The sequence below is a fragment of the Haliotis asinina genome, chromosome 8 (genome assembly GCF_037392515.1).
Source record: "Haliotis asinina isolate JCU_RB_2024 chromosome 8, JCU_Hal_asi_v2, whole genome shotgun sequence".
Taxonomy (NCBI): Eukaryota; Metazoa; Mollusca; class Gastropoda; order Lepetellida; family Haliotidae; genus Haliotis; species Haliotis asinina.
The window spans coordinates 7873340-7885695 of NC_090287.1; the positions used below are offsets into that span (position 1 = coordinate 7873340).

General features: G+C 43.1%; 1 protein-coding gene across 1 annotated transcript in view; it reads right to left on the bottom strand.

Moving 5' to 3' along the window:
- LOC137293403 (C-1-tetrahydrofolate synthase, cytoplasmic-like) overlaps positions 1 to 12356 on the bottom strand; it is a 33524-nt gene that overhangs the window by 2523 nt on the left and 18645 nt on the right. Inside the window, exons 9-23 of the mRNA XM_067823921.1 lie at positions 11694 to 11863; positions 11289 to 11347; positions 10776 to 10949; positions 10196 to 10332; positions 8963 to 9192; positions 8551 to 8653; positions 8220 to 8296; positions 7669 to 7809; positions 7039 to 7107; positions 6586 to 6697; positions 6023 to 6204; positions 5385 to 5485; positions 5025 to 5202; positions 1482 to 1589; positions 727 to 879 (exon numbers count right to left, since the gene is read on the bottom strand). Of these exons, the coding sequence (XP_067680022.1) occupies positions 727 to 879; positions 1482 to 1589; positions 5025 to 5202; positions 5385 to 5485; positions 6023 to 6204; positions 6586 to 6697; positions 7039 to 7107; positions 7669 to 7809; positions 8220 to 8296; positions 8551 to 8653; positions 8963 to 9192; positions 10196 to 10332; positions 10776 to 10949; positions 11289 to 11347; positions 11694 to 11863 (1994 nt within the window). The remainder of the gene's footprint in view (positions 1 to 726; positions 880 to 1481; positions 1590 to 5024; positions 5203 to 5384; positions 5486 to 6022; positions 6205 to 6585; positions 6698 to 7038; positions 7108 to 7668; positions 7810 to 8219; positions 8297 to 8550; positions 8654 to 8962; positions 9193 to 10195; positions 10333 to 10775; positions 10950 to 11288; positions 11348 to 11693; positions 11864 to 12356) is intronic.

A 12356-nucleotide genomic window follows, 5' to 3' on the forward strand; every position in this document is an offset into this window, starting at 1 on the left:
CGTTACGGGCATGATGAGTGAACACTTCAAACCATAATTTACCTCACTATCCCCACTTTCACCTGAATCTTCCTCACAAGGTAAAATGAAGCATTCATTTAAGTGAGTGAGTGAGTTAATATTTAACGTCACATCAGCAATATTTCAGCCATATTGTGACAAATTCATTTAAGTGTTTCACTGATATGATTGGGCAAATAATGTCAAAGGCTGGTTAAGCAGCTTTTCATTTCTCTGCTGCCCTTACTTTCTGCTTGCTTACACTGTAATATTCTTCACTTAAATACGCTTGGAATTTGACCTTCACCTGACGGTGTAAAACAATAAGGTCAAGGTGCTATGTGTAGAACACAATCATGTGAAATAAATAAATGTGCATAAATCTTTCATCAAAGATTATCAAAGACGCAACAGAAAGGCTGGAAGACATAGTACGTAACAAGACAAAAACACCTTGATTTGGCGAGGTGAAATACTATTAAATGTTCAAGATAAGCAAGTGCAAACACAAACGAGTTAACATTGCAACTGACTGTTGGTCTTCTTAGCCAATGCCTCCATCCATGCAATTTGTGATACGAGCATGAACAGTCTGGGACTACAACCAATCAACAGCAGATCCGAGCACAACTAATGGCCACAACAGTGGACACACAATTGGACATCTTAGATCATCTGGATATCTTTGAGGTAATCAGTTTACAGAAACAATGCATCAACACTTACAGTGCCCACAAGTGGGTATATGAACCCAGCTCCTATACTAGCTCTTGCTTCTCGGATAGGAAGTGTAAACCCAGTCGGGGCCCCCTTCAGCTCAGCATTGTGGGAGAGAGACAGGTGGGTCTTGGCCATACAGATGGGAAGGTCATTGAAGCCCTGGAAAGAAAAACGCAATAGTGCTGTATCTGCTGAATATACAGAAATATGGCTTTGCCAACAGATTGTTATAACAGTCTAAATACATGCACTGAAGAGAAACCCTCCAATAGCTCTCAGCTAAACTTCATCCTCGAATAGTTTGATTGTCCCGGACTAGTCACATAGAAAAATCAAGCACTCATGAAAATAGAGATTAATACTATCCCGTATCTGTGAATGTGCCTTAGTTATAAGCACATATTTTTCGGAACCAGCAGCACATGCTAAAACAATCTTGACTTTTGGGACCATATCTTACATTTAATATGTCTGAAAATCAGTATGCTAGACACCATTATCAACAAAGTAGACGGACACAGGAAGGGAAGTAACTCTGCAATATAACATCCAAGGGTTTGCCTCACATCAAGAGTCTACACCAAAACGTCGCTCTATACAGGAAACAAGAGGTTGTTATCCTTATAGTTGTATGTTCAAGTTATTAAAGTACACAGAGAATACAGTCATAGCTACAATCTGAGCCCTCTCGTGGACAACAACAGCATGTGTAAGTGTTAACTGTTTTGTGTATACTTAACAACGCCTGTGCTCCACAGTACCTGTTTCTTGTATCTCTCAATCTGTGTCTTGGCCTCCGGAAGAATGTCGATACCGTCAGCACCGTAGATCTCTCGGGCAATGATTCCAATCTTTTCCTCAATTGGCAGCTGTAAAATATGATGGAAATGTGGGCTGTACAATCATGTTTTACATGAAAATCATTTACTTCTAGAAAACAAGTGGAGGTGATCATCTTAACAGTGCACACAATGAGTGAATGTGTTCAGTGACGCTTCAAGAGTGGATGCATCTTTGATGTTGTAATCACTGCATAAACTGAAGCATCATGTATGGAAACTCGAACAAACCTGTAGAGGTTGCAGACTCTTTGAACAGGGTCTTCCTTGGGGTACTTATAAGCATTTAATGTTCTTTGAATTCTTGCGACAGTTGTAACCATATTTTTGAAATAAAAATATGTACAAAACAAAAAACATCGTTTTTGTCTTGTGAGACCACCCCTACAGGGCCCCTGGCCCCGTGACAGCCAAGAGCAGGTAAGTCTTAGGCTATAGCCTCAAGCCAAACACTTCCCTTCTGTAACCAATACAGACAGAATGTGGGGAGGCAGGTGGCCGTACCCCAAGGAGGACTCTATTCAAAGAATCTGCAACCTCTACAGGTTTGTTCGATTCTTTTTCATAAAGATCCTCTTTGGGGTACTTATAAGCATAAGACAGACTCCTAAAGACTGATCTTAGGGAGAGGCATTCTGTCTGCTTGCAAACCTGACATAAGATGATGACCTTTATTACGAAACGAAAGTAACAAGGAATCACACTTACCTGGTCACGTGACCCTCTGTGCCTTGTGGCGGGGGTGCCGCCTTGCTTCAGGATATACATCACAGCAGTCTGGTTGTCCATCTCGAGGCAAACCACGAAGCGCCCCCCAGCCTGTGAGGGAGGCGTCCGTCTGAACCGAGAGGGAAGGTGTCGGTGTCTCTAAGGGGATCCCCCTGGACAGATTTTCGACTTCCGTCCACCACTGCAGGTGAGGAATCAGGTTGGTCACAAGGAAGTACGTGGAATAAAACTTGTCTTCTTGTTGACCTTCTGGAACCACCTCAATGGCTGCCTTGTCCAGTAACGACTGCACCTCGGCACGTAGGACCTCTGCTTTTTCCCGGGAGAACGGCACAGGTGTGTGCCGAATCCTTGAGAAGCGTGGAGGGTCTCGCTTCCACTGTGGCATGTGGCCATCCCTGACTGTGGACAGGACCCAGGGATTTGAAATGGCTGCCTCCAATTCTGAAAGGAATAGTGACAGCCTGCCGCCTACAGGGACTTCTGGCACAAGGCAATGTACCCCCCCAGTCGGCAGTTCTCCGCCTGCTTGTGCGGGAGACACCAAAGGCTCTAGGCAAACATTTAACGGGAAGCCAGTTCAGGCTTCCCTTTGCCCCGAAAAGGCTGCTGTTGCTGCGGTTGCGGCAATGCAGGACCTTTGCCTTTGCCCTTTGCCCTTTGCCCTCTTGTTCCGTTTGTGCTGAAGTGGAGCAGTCCACTTAGCACCCTCCTTCGCTGGCGCCGAAGGGTAAGCCGAAGCAAGAGTGGGAGGCCGTTGGCGAGACGAGGAGGGTTGCTCCAACAAGGGCTTGGAGTCCTTGAAGGTGCTAACTGCCTCCGCGGCGTCCCACACAACCTGCAGTGCCCCTGGGAAAAGGTAAGATCCCAACCTGTAGGGCAGTGCCAGGAGTGCCTGCTGGGTAGTGGGTGAGTACCGGGCTACAGACAACCATAGCCAATGCAACCCTATCACGGCCCCCATCATCTGGCTGGCACAGCACCTAATGCTATCCCGCGCCAGATGAGAGTGAACGTCCGTTAGCTGCCAGCCCAACACTGCCGATGGAGAGTCGTCGACTGGGCTCCCTTGATCCAACAGCTGCCCCTGCAAAGCAGAGATTTAGGCTGAGTGGACCACAACTTGCAGCTGCTGGGCCGCACACCTATACGACTCCTCGAAGGAGCGATAAGCGGACCTCAGCGCCGGAGCGGCCGTGGAGATTTAGGCTGAGTGGACCACAACTTGCAGCTGCTGGGCTGCACACCTATAAGCGGACCTCAGCGCCGGAGCGGTCGTGGCTGAAGCGTACACACACCGAGGCGCACATACACTCGTCCACCACCGGCGGTTCGAACAGCGAATCCTCATCTGATACCGGCAGCTGATCTCCGGGAGATCCACGCGTGCCCGGGTACCCGAAAGGAGGGGATTCACTATCTCTCTGACCAGTGATGGGAGCATGCGCAACCTCGCCTCGGCGAATTAAGTAGGCGCGAACGCCTCCCCGGGAAGCCGGAACTCCAAGGGGTCGGGCTCAGACACAGGAATCGAAACCTGAGGCAGGACCTCGGCAATCTTCTCCCGAACCTGCCTCAGCGACCAACCCAATCCCCTCCTCCTCCATGTCCATCTCTTCATGCTCCTCAGACAGGTGACACTCGACAAGGTACCTCAAGCATGCATCATGGAGGTCTTTGGCAGGGATAGACGATTTGCATGTTGAGCAGGGTTTAAACTGCAAAACAACAAATAACCCCTGGTGTTGTGTAATGTAACAATGATGAAACAAAACACGCATGGGCGCAAAGCTAACTAACTAGAACTACCAGCGTAGAAAAGTTGAAAGCTAAGTGCCACTACACCATAATTTACAACCAACTTACACAAAGGCGAAGTAAATATGGGAATAATATATATAAAACGTATGAAACAGTATAGCTGAACGGACGTTTACTTAAAAAGACCGCCATAGAAACTTAAAAGTTTTGGCGGGGAAAAAAGCTTACCGCCCTCCATCTTGCCAGCCACATGGCTAACCGACAGGGACAGAAGTTACAACATTTTAGACAAGTATACTGTAAAAATGATACCTAGAGCGCCCATGCGTCTAGTAAAGAAACCATACATACACTTTGAGTCTCTGAGTTACTCATCTTTGAACTTGTCTTTTTGCTATTATGCAGGAACTTCACAGAACTGCTGAGCACGTCTTCACAGGCGGGCGTCAGAAAAGGAATTGTTTGGCTTGAGGCTATAGCCTAAGACTTACCTGCTCTTGGCTGTCACGGGGCCAGGGGCCCTGTAGGGGTGGTCTCACAAGACAAAAACAATGTTTTTTGTTTTGTACATATTTTTATTTCAAAAATATGGTTACAACTGTCGCAAGAATTCAAAGAACATTAAATGCTTATAAGTACCCCAAGGAGGATCTCTATGAAAAAGAATTTCAATTACTTCCTTACCAAGCTTCGAGTCAAAGCCATGGACCAAGCATCACCCAGTGACTATGACCTGTTTGTGTGCTCCACAGCATTGTTAGATGGCATCAATAAAACATCATTGCACATTAGAAAATGGGAGAAACACATGACACTACACTAATGTTGTAGGAAAACCTGAAACATCTAGGTCTAGAAAATGTTGCAGACAGGTTTCTAAGAAGGTTGGGACTTTGGACAGCATGTGTTGTGCCATGACACTGTAAAGAAACATGACATGGTTCAGACCTCCTGTTGGAAGAGTTAAAGACCTACCTTGACATCATAGAGGAACTTGAACTGACTGGGTTGTTGTGTAGCTCGATCAACTGCAGCGGCAAGGTCTGCAGCTCCCAAACCTCCCTTGGCCCAGTGTTCACAGATGATGGCATCAAAAGCTCCATCCTCCACGGCCTTCCTCTTCACCAGTTCAAGTTCAGCTGAGGTGTCAGTCCTATATGTCAAGCAGGTAAATATTTAGTTACACATTCCATGGTGTTTGTAAAAAACATCTGACAACCATCGTCTTGAGTTTTATACAGATAAAAAGTTCACAAAGGTATCCTCGCAAGATGTTAATATGTCCAACATTTTAGTATAAAACTGATGTCATTTGGGTACTGGAGGTGAACTTACGTCATGGCGTTCACAGCTACAACCACAGGTACACCAAACTTGTTGGCATTTTCTATCTGCTTCCTCAGGTTGCTGCAGCCCTTCTCAAGCAACTCCAAGTTCTGAAAACAGGGTCATTATATTATCCATACATTGTACTCGACATTTCCAAAACAAATGGAGACAGAGCTACTGATCTGTTGCAGCAGTAACATGTAGACATGGGTTTGAAGTGGTTAGAGTTTCAGGGGTACATTGAATAAAGTCAAGGTCACCCACACCAACTGGTGTCTGCTATATTCCCTAATGTTGGCTGTCACCAAATTTGAAAACATTTGTTATATAAGTTCATGAGATATCGCGTTAACAAGAGTTTAAAAAGCAGTCAAAGTGACCTTGAAGATAAGGTCAAGGTCAACAAAATCAACCTGTATTTGCGCAATCCCCAAATGTAGGCTGTCACCAAGTGTGAAGACATTGGGCATTACAGTTCATGAGATATCGCGTTAACGAGAATCAAGACGGACGTACATATGCACAGACGCTGCTGAACACACAGTGCTCCATTCCATGCTGCAGCAGGGGACAGAAAGAAAAAAATAAACCCCAAAATATTTAACTTGACCATTGTTTCGTTTTTTCTAACTATCCAGTCTCACCTCCTCAGTGTATTCTTTAGGCAGAGGCACGCCAGCTGTCACTGTGGGACCGCCACCATGCATCTTTAGAGCCCGGATTGTGGCCACGAGTACCACAGCATTCGGGATGAGGCCTGAGTAGCGGCACTTGATGTTGAAGAATTTCTCCATACCGATATCAGCGCCAAATCCCGCCTCGGTCACTGGAACCACAACGTTGACACAGCGATGAATGTGAAGCTTTGACTAAACAAATTACTGTTGACAGCAGGAACATAATCCATGGGGTTTGAGTAAACTAACGATCATATTGCTCCAAATGCACAAATAACATGGAGACAGTATAGTATTGCACCATACTGACCATAACAATGACCAGAAAGAATGGCAATGGAATCTTGCTGAATAATACAGCCAAGTTGAAGTGACACACTGGGTAGACTTTACCATTTTGATCGACAATAAGTACAGCCTAACATAAACCACAAAGAGATACGTCCAAAGGTAACAGGTCCATACTACAAACACAACTTGGTCATCCAGAAGTAGGGGAATAAGAACAAAAACATATACAATATACACACCTACAAAGCCATCTTCTCCAACCAGTTTTAGTGCAATCTTATCAGCCAAGATGGAGGAATTGCCATGGGCTATGTTAGCAAATGGACCCGCATGTACAAACACAGGGGTACCCTACAAGTTAAAATATAAACAGGACTACATTTGCTAACAAGCAATAATAAGCATTTATTTTTAAACATCTTGTTCTTGCAAAAAAATACCTTTGAATTTTTTTACTGAGCTTTTGCTAACAAATTCATTATGCCTTTGCAAAAGGATCTCATGGGAATCTGAAGTTTCTTTTCATTATTAACAGACTCAAAGAGACAAAGTGAAAAAAAAAATTCTTACAATCATAAACTTGATTAAACAAAAATGTGTTAGAAAATACATATACAAAGCTCAACATTAAAGTTTCCTTAAGATAAGTGGTGTCAACAAGGAAAAACAATCAGATGTCCACACCATCTTACCTCCAGTGTCTGCATGAGGTTGGGTCTAATGGCATCTTTCATCAACACAGCCAGTGCCCCACTCACTCCCTGCAAGAATCAACAGATAATACCTACATAAAAAACAAATCACTTAGTACATAGCATTGCCACTATTTCCCCACAAACCCCCCATTTTTAGACCGAATTTTAATAGAGTGGTGCCAAACTGGAGAAGCATGATCCACTTCTATTCCAACAAACTCTGTAAAAAATCGATTCAACAGCTTTCTCAGTATATTACAATAAAGAACTTGGTCAAGAGGGACAAAGCGAAACTGCTTCAGTTTTAATATAGTGGATCAACTTAGAGATTGAATGTCAACTGTAATTTAGGTCTTAGCCTTTTTACTCTTGAATAGGTAAAGGTGTTGACAAGCCATGAACCATTCATTATCTGGATTAAAATTATGAATTCCAAACAAAAAACAGTGGATCATAACTGTTAAGGGAAGTAACTCAATTTGTTCGTATAACTCTTGATTACCTGTGCTCACCCAAAATATAATTTAAATGACAGTGTCATAAATCAAATTTATACATCAACTTATCAATATATTTCACTTGAATGTTTCCTGTCAACAAAGAGCTCTCTGGTGAGCTATAGTTTACCAAGTCATCAGCAGTCACTGGATCTCCCGCCCGACTACTGGCAACCACCATCTCACCAAGCCTCTCTCTCATGTCCTGCAAGCTTGTGGTCAGTGCTAACACAGCCATAATCTCGCTTGCCACTGTGATGTCAAACTGGGTCTACAATACAACACATCAGCTAAGTTCATGAGACAATGACAATTTTACACTGCTTAAAGTGATATTCCAGCCAAGTTCAGCCCAAAGAGTCTGTGGCAACCAAACATGGGTGACGATACTGTGGAGAATGCATTAACCACTCAATACACACACTCACTTCAGAGTTTTGTTTTGTGTCAGATTGTTTAATATACAATGGAGTACCCTTCTTGATCAAAATGCAGTTAGTGTGTTTTAGAGTAGGAGATTTATAATGCTTTATTTGTCCAACATATGCAAAGATTCTTCATATCCACGCATTAATAACCTGACAAGTTCAAGATAGCTGTCACTTTTCGGTAATGTATTGTAATTCCACCCTGACATGAATTCTACGTTGAGTCAACAGAGGGCATAAGTCATGTTCTGACCTCTCTGGTGTGGCCCTTCTCCTGTGGACCTTGTCCCACCGTGATCTTCCGCAGGAACCTGTCATTGGTGTCCATCACTGAAAATACAGGAAAGGTTTTGGTGTTTGTCTGTTCTTTAACACATCAGTCTCTGATAAATAAAGGAGTGTTGATCAGCCAAACCAAAGATGGATATCATGAGCACCAGTTCAACCACGTCACAGAATCTGACCCTATAATTTATTCAGGCATAGCTAGCTGGGAACCTGTTCCGCTCTGGACTCCCTCTAGCTGCAACAAAACAAAGACAAACATGTTACCTGGTAATCCAACTGATCTCTCATTGTCTTACCTCTCTGCCATGTTATTGTTTGTGGGTCAATGTCAAGTCGAGCAAACTGACGAACTTCCTCCGGTGTCAGATCATTAGGGTTGATTTTAGTGATTCCAAGTTTCTGATGAAAAGCAAAACAGTTCTTAATCATTGATGCAAAAATACTCCTCGCAATCAAAGCTCAAAGAAACAAATCCCTTCATATGTCGGTATGTGATATCAAACATTGCCTTCCTTGCGAGATACACTTTAACAGTTGGGAGAGGGTACCATTTCAGCATAACCTGACATATGAAGTGGAAAAATGAAAGTGAGAAAATGTCACAAAGTTACATGTTTCTAGCAAGCAATGCATTTTCGTCATCAAATGTTGAGGTATGGGAGCTATAACTGTGTGACATAAGGTACTGACATTTACTGAAGACTTTACCTGTAGCCTTTTCAGTTGTATCTTACAGAAGGCTCGCTTGCCTCCCTTGGTGGGTACCAGCCTCTTGTAGAGAGCCTCATCCTTCTGGGTGCTTTCATGGAACATACGGGCCTCGATGGCAGCGGCGGTGAGGTTGTTGGCGGCGGTGATGGCGTGGATGTCACCGGTCAGGTGGAGGTTGAATTCTTCCATGGGGATCACCTGGGAATACCCACCACCAGCAGCGCCACCTGGAGGTAGAAATATTCTAATCTGAATCTGTTGCCCTGATGATATGTGCTGTAAAGCATTTGAAATAATCACCATCGCGGAGGTTTAGAACCAGCTGATATTGTATCAGCCCAGCAATTCCAACTATTTACAGCCCTTGTGGCCTTCAGGAAATTGTCTGTCAGTTTGTTTCCAACTGGAATCCTGCCCATAATTGTTTTCTTCACTTGCAATCAGGAATCATCCATCATGTTTATGATAACTTACAATTTCACTTCCTGGTGCTTCAGCACTTTGCACATAAAAATGTCAACACCAGCCTTTCACAAATAAAAATGTCTCTCTGCATCATATGCTTCACTACCTGATGTTTAGAAACAATGTGTAACTGTGTACAGAGTAGTCTGTTTTGTACTTAATGATTTGACTTGAACAAAGTGGCCCTGCAGATTTTATTCAGGGCCTGTTGATTTAAAGCCGCATGCAGCAGCAGGCCCTAATGGCCTACTGGCAAATTGAAGCATTGCTCACACAGGGGCTGCAGCTTCAGTATCATGCAACATGAATGAACATGGATCATTATAGCTTTTAGAGAGTATAATCACTTGATCCCAAAACACAATATTCAAAATATGGAAATGAAGGTATACATAATGGAAATCCAAAATGTATTCTCATGTAGTCTTGTGGTAAAAAGATTTGCTCACTCTGAAGTCCCGGATTCAACTCCCCAATGGGTACGACGTGTGAAGTCCATTTCTGGAGTCCCCCACAATGATACTGTTAGAATAATGCTAAAAGTATTGTAAAACCCAACTCACTCACTAAAAAATGTCCAGAACTGATATATAAAACAACTGCTGGTCAGTCAAACTGGTAGTTCCAAAAGTGGAAGAAACACTACTACTCCACAATCAGTTCTACACATCATAAGAGCTCATGTTGGCCAGTTCTCTTCCAAAGATCTCAACACATTTGGTAATACTAATATTAGATGATTACATTGCCTAGGTTCTTGGTTACCTTTGATGCCAAAGGTGGGGCCCTGAGAGGGTTGTCTGACACAGGCAAAGATATTCTTCTTGAGCTGTGATCCGATGGCTTGAGCAAGTCCAATAGAGGTAGTACTCTTTCCTTCTCCCAGGGGTGTAGGCGTGATCCTGAAATATGAAAACAATCAGACGCAAACAGGTTATAGCACACAGAAAGCAGGATGTTTTCTAGCGGTTCAGATGGCCTCACCAGGCATATAATATTCATTATTTGTCGGCTGTTGTCTGCAATTACTTTCCTTCATTCAACTGGGGACTTCCCTTTTTGATATTCAGGCAGGTATGCCGTTCAGAACAACTTTGCTTGAACAAAAAGTCTAGAAGCGTCTTTGCTGATTAGACATTTCACTAGATATAATATCCAGTGGATGCTTTGACAGATCTTGACTTGGAGGTATTGAATAGGACTTATCTGAGATTCAACCCATGTGGGGAATATTTAGATACATCATCGATATTAGTCAGTTCATTGCTATTTGAGCATCAGAGTAAGACAGATAAAAGACAGTAATGATGTAGAGATTAATGTGAAGACACACTGGTTAACTCACCCTGTGACTACTACATAACGCCCATCCTTCTGATTGGCAAGTCTCTTCAGCACTTGCAAGGAAACCTTTGCCTTCTTCTTGCCATACAAGTCAACCTCTTCTGGCTGAAGATTTATCTCCCTTGCCAGGAGTGCAATGTCACGTGGTGTCTGAGACTGGGCAACTTCTATATCGCTGAGGATACAACACTGCTTTCAAGATAATTCTGTTTATGTAGTCATGTAATGGCATCTGTGATTAGGCATACTAGTCTGGACTCATGACAAGCTTTTAATATTTGGTACAGAAAGGCCAGATAATGAAGCATGACCTTTTGACATCTGGGCCAATGCGTTGGTCTCTCATGACACACTCACACTAAACAACTACTTCACATATTAACATTCAAATCAAGTACTAGAAATTCATGATTGATTTTCTGAGGATAACATCTGATAGCATCTGATAACAACATAACAACTAAAGGATGAAAGTCTGATCATCACATACTGTCTGAAATGTTACCAATGTTACCTTGGCACTGGCGTCTTCAGTTTCAGGGGTAACAACGTCAGACTCCATTTGTTGACTCCCTGAAAATGGAGTGAGTGAGTGAGTGAGTGAGTGAGTGAGTCATTTACCTTAATTATAACTTAGTGATGGACCAAAGTCTAGACAGACTGGATCTATGACTTTGGTAAAACACACTAGTAAGCCATTGTACAAAACATTCAAACCCACCATCATGCTTCTAACAGTCTTATACATTCGCTGTTTTCATTGATATCTCAGCTATTGTCATCAATATGTTGACTTTCCCTCATCAATATGTTGACTTGCCCTCAGTTGAAGTCTACTGCAGATGATATGTCAGGATGCTCATTAATCTGAAATCCAAACCAAATCAACAAAAACCCACAGGCTTGTGTGAGTGCTCACCCCTGCTCTCTCCATGGCCCGTCTTGCCTGGTCCACAGTGTTCTTCAGCAGCATGGCCACAGTCATCGGCCCTACTCCACCCGGGACTGGAGTGATCCACGATGCCACCTCTTTGGCTTCATCATAAGCTACGTCCCCCACCAGCCTCTTACCGGACTTCTTTGTGGCATCTGAATATATGTAGGGAGAATCAGATGAAGGTGGTATACAAACACTATCACCATTAGTTCAGCTAAACACACAGATAGTACAATATTTCATGTCAATATCTCCACACACTTGACTGTCTCTCTGTAACTTGAGATGTCTTGCTTGGTTAGTTGTTTAAAGTAATGTTCAAGTTAATGGAAATATTCAAGTCTGGACCAGGCAATCCAGTGATCAACAGCATGAATATAGATCTCCAGAACGTAGGTTACCATTTGTCAAGTTGTCTCGCACGTAATCGTATAGCGTGTGGAGCTTCAGATGGTAAGTTAGATGAAAAATATAAATTGATGACACAAAGTTTCTATTTCTATTGCATATTCTTTTGTTAATTTAAAATGCCCTAAAAACATACGACATCGTATCGAATTTATGCTGTCTGCAGAAAGTAAATTTCCGGACGGGATCACATGACTTAGATCATGTGGCAGGCTATTTTTAACTTGCATCGCGACA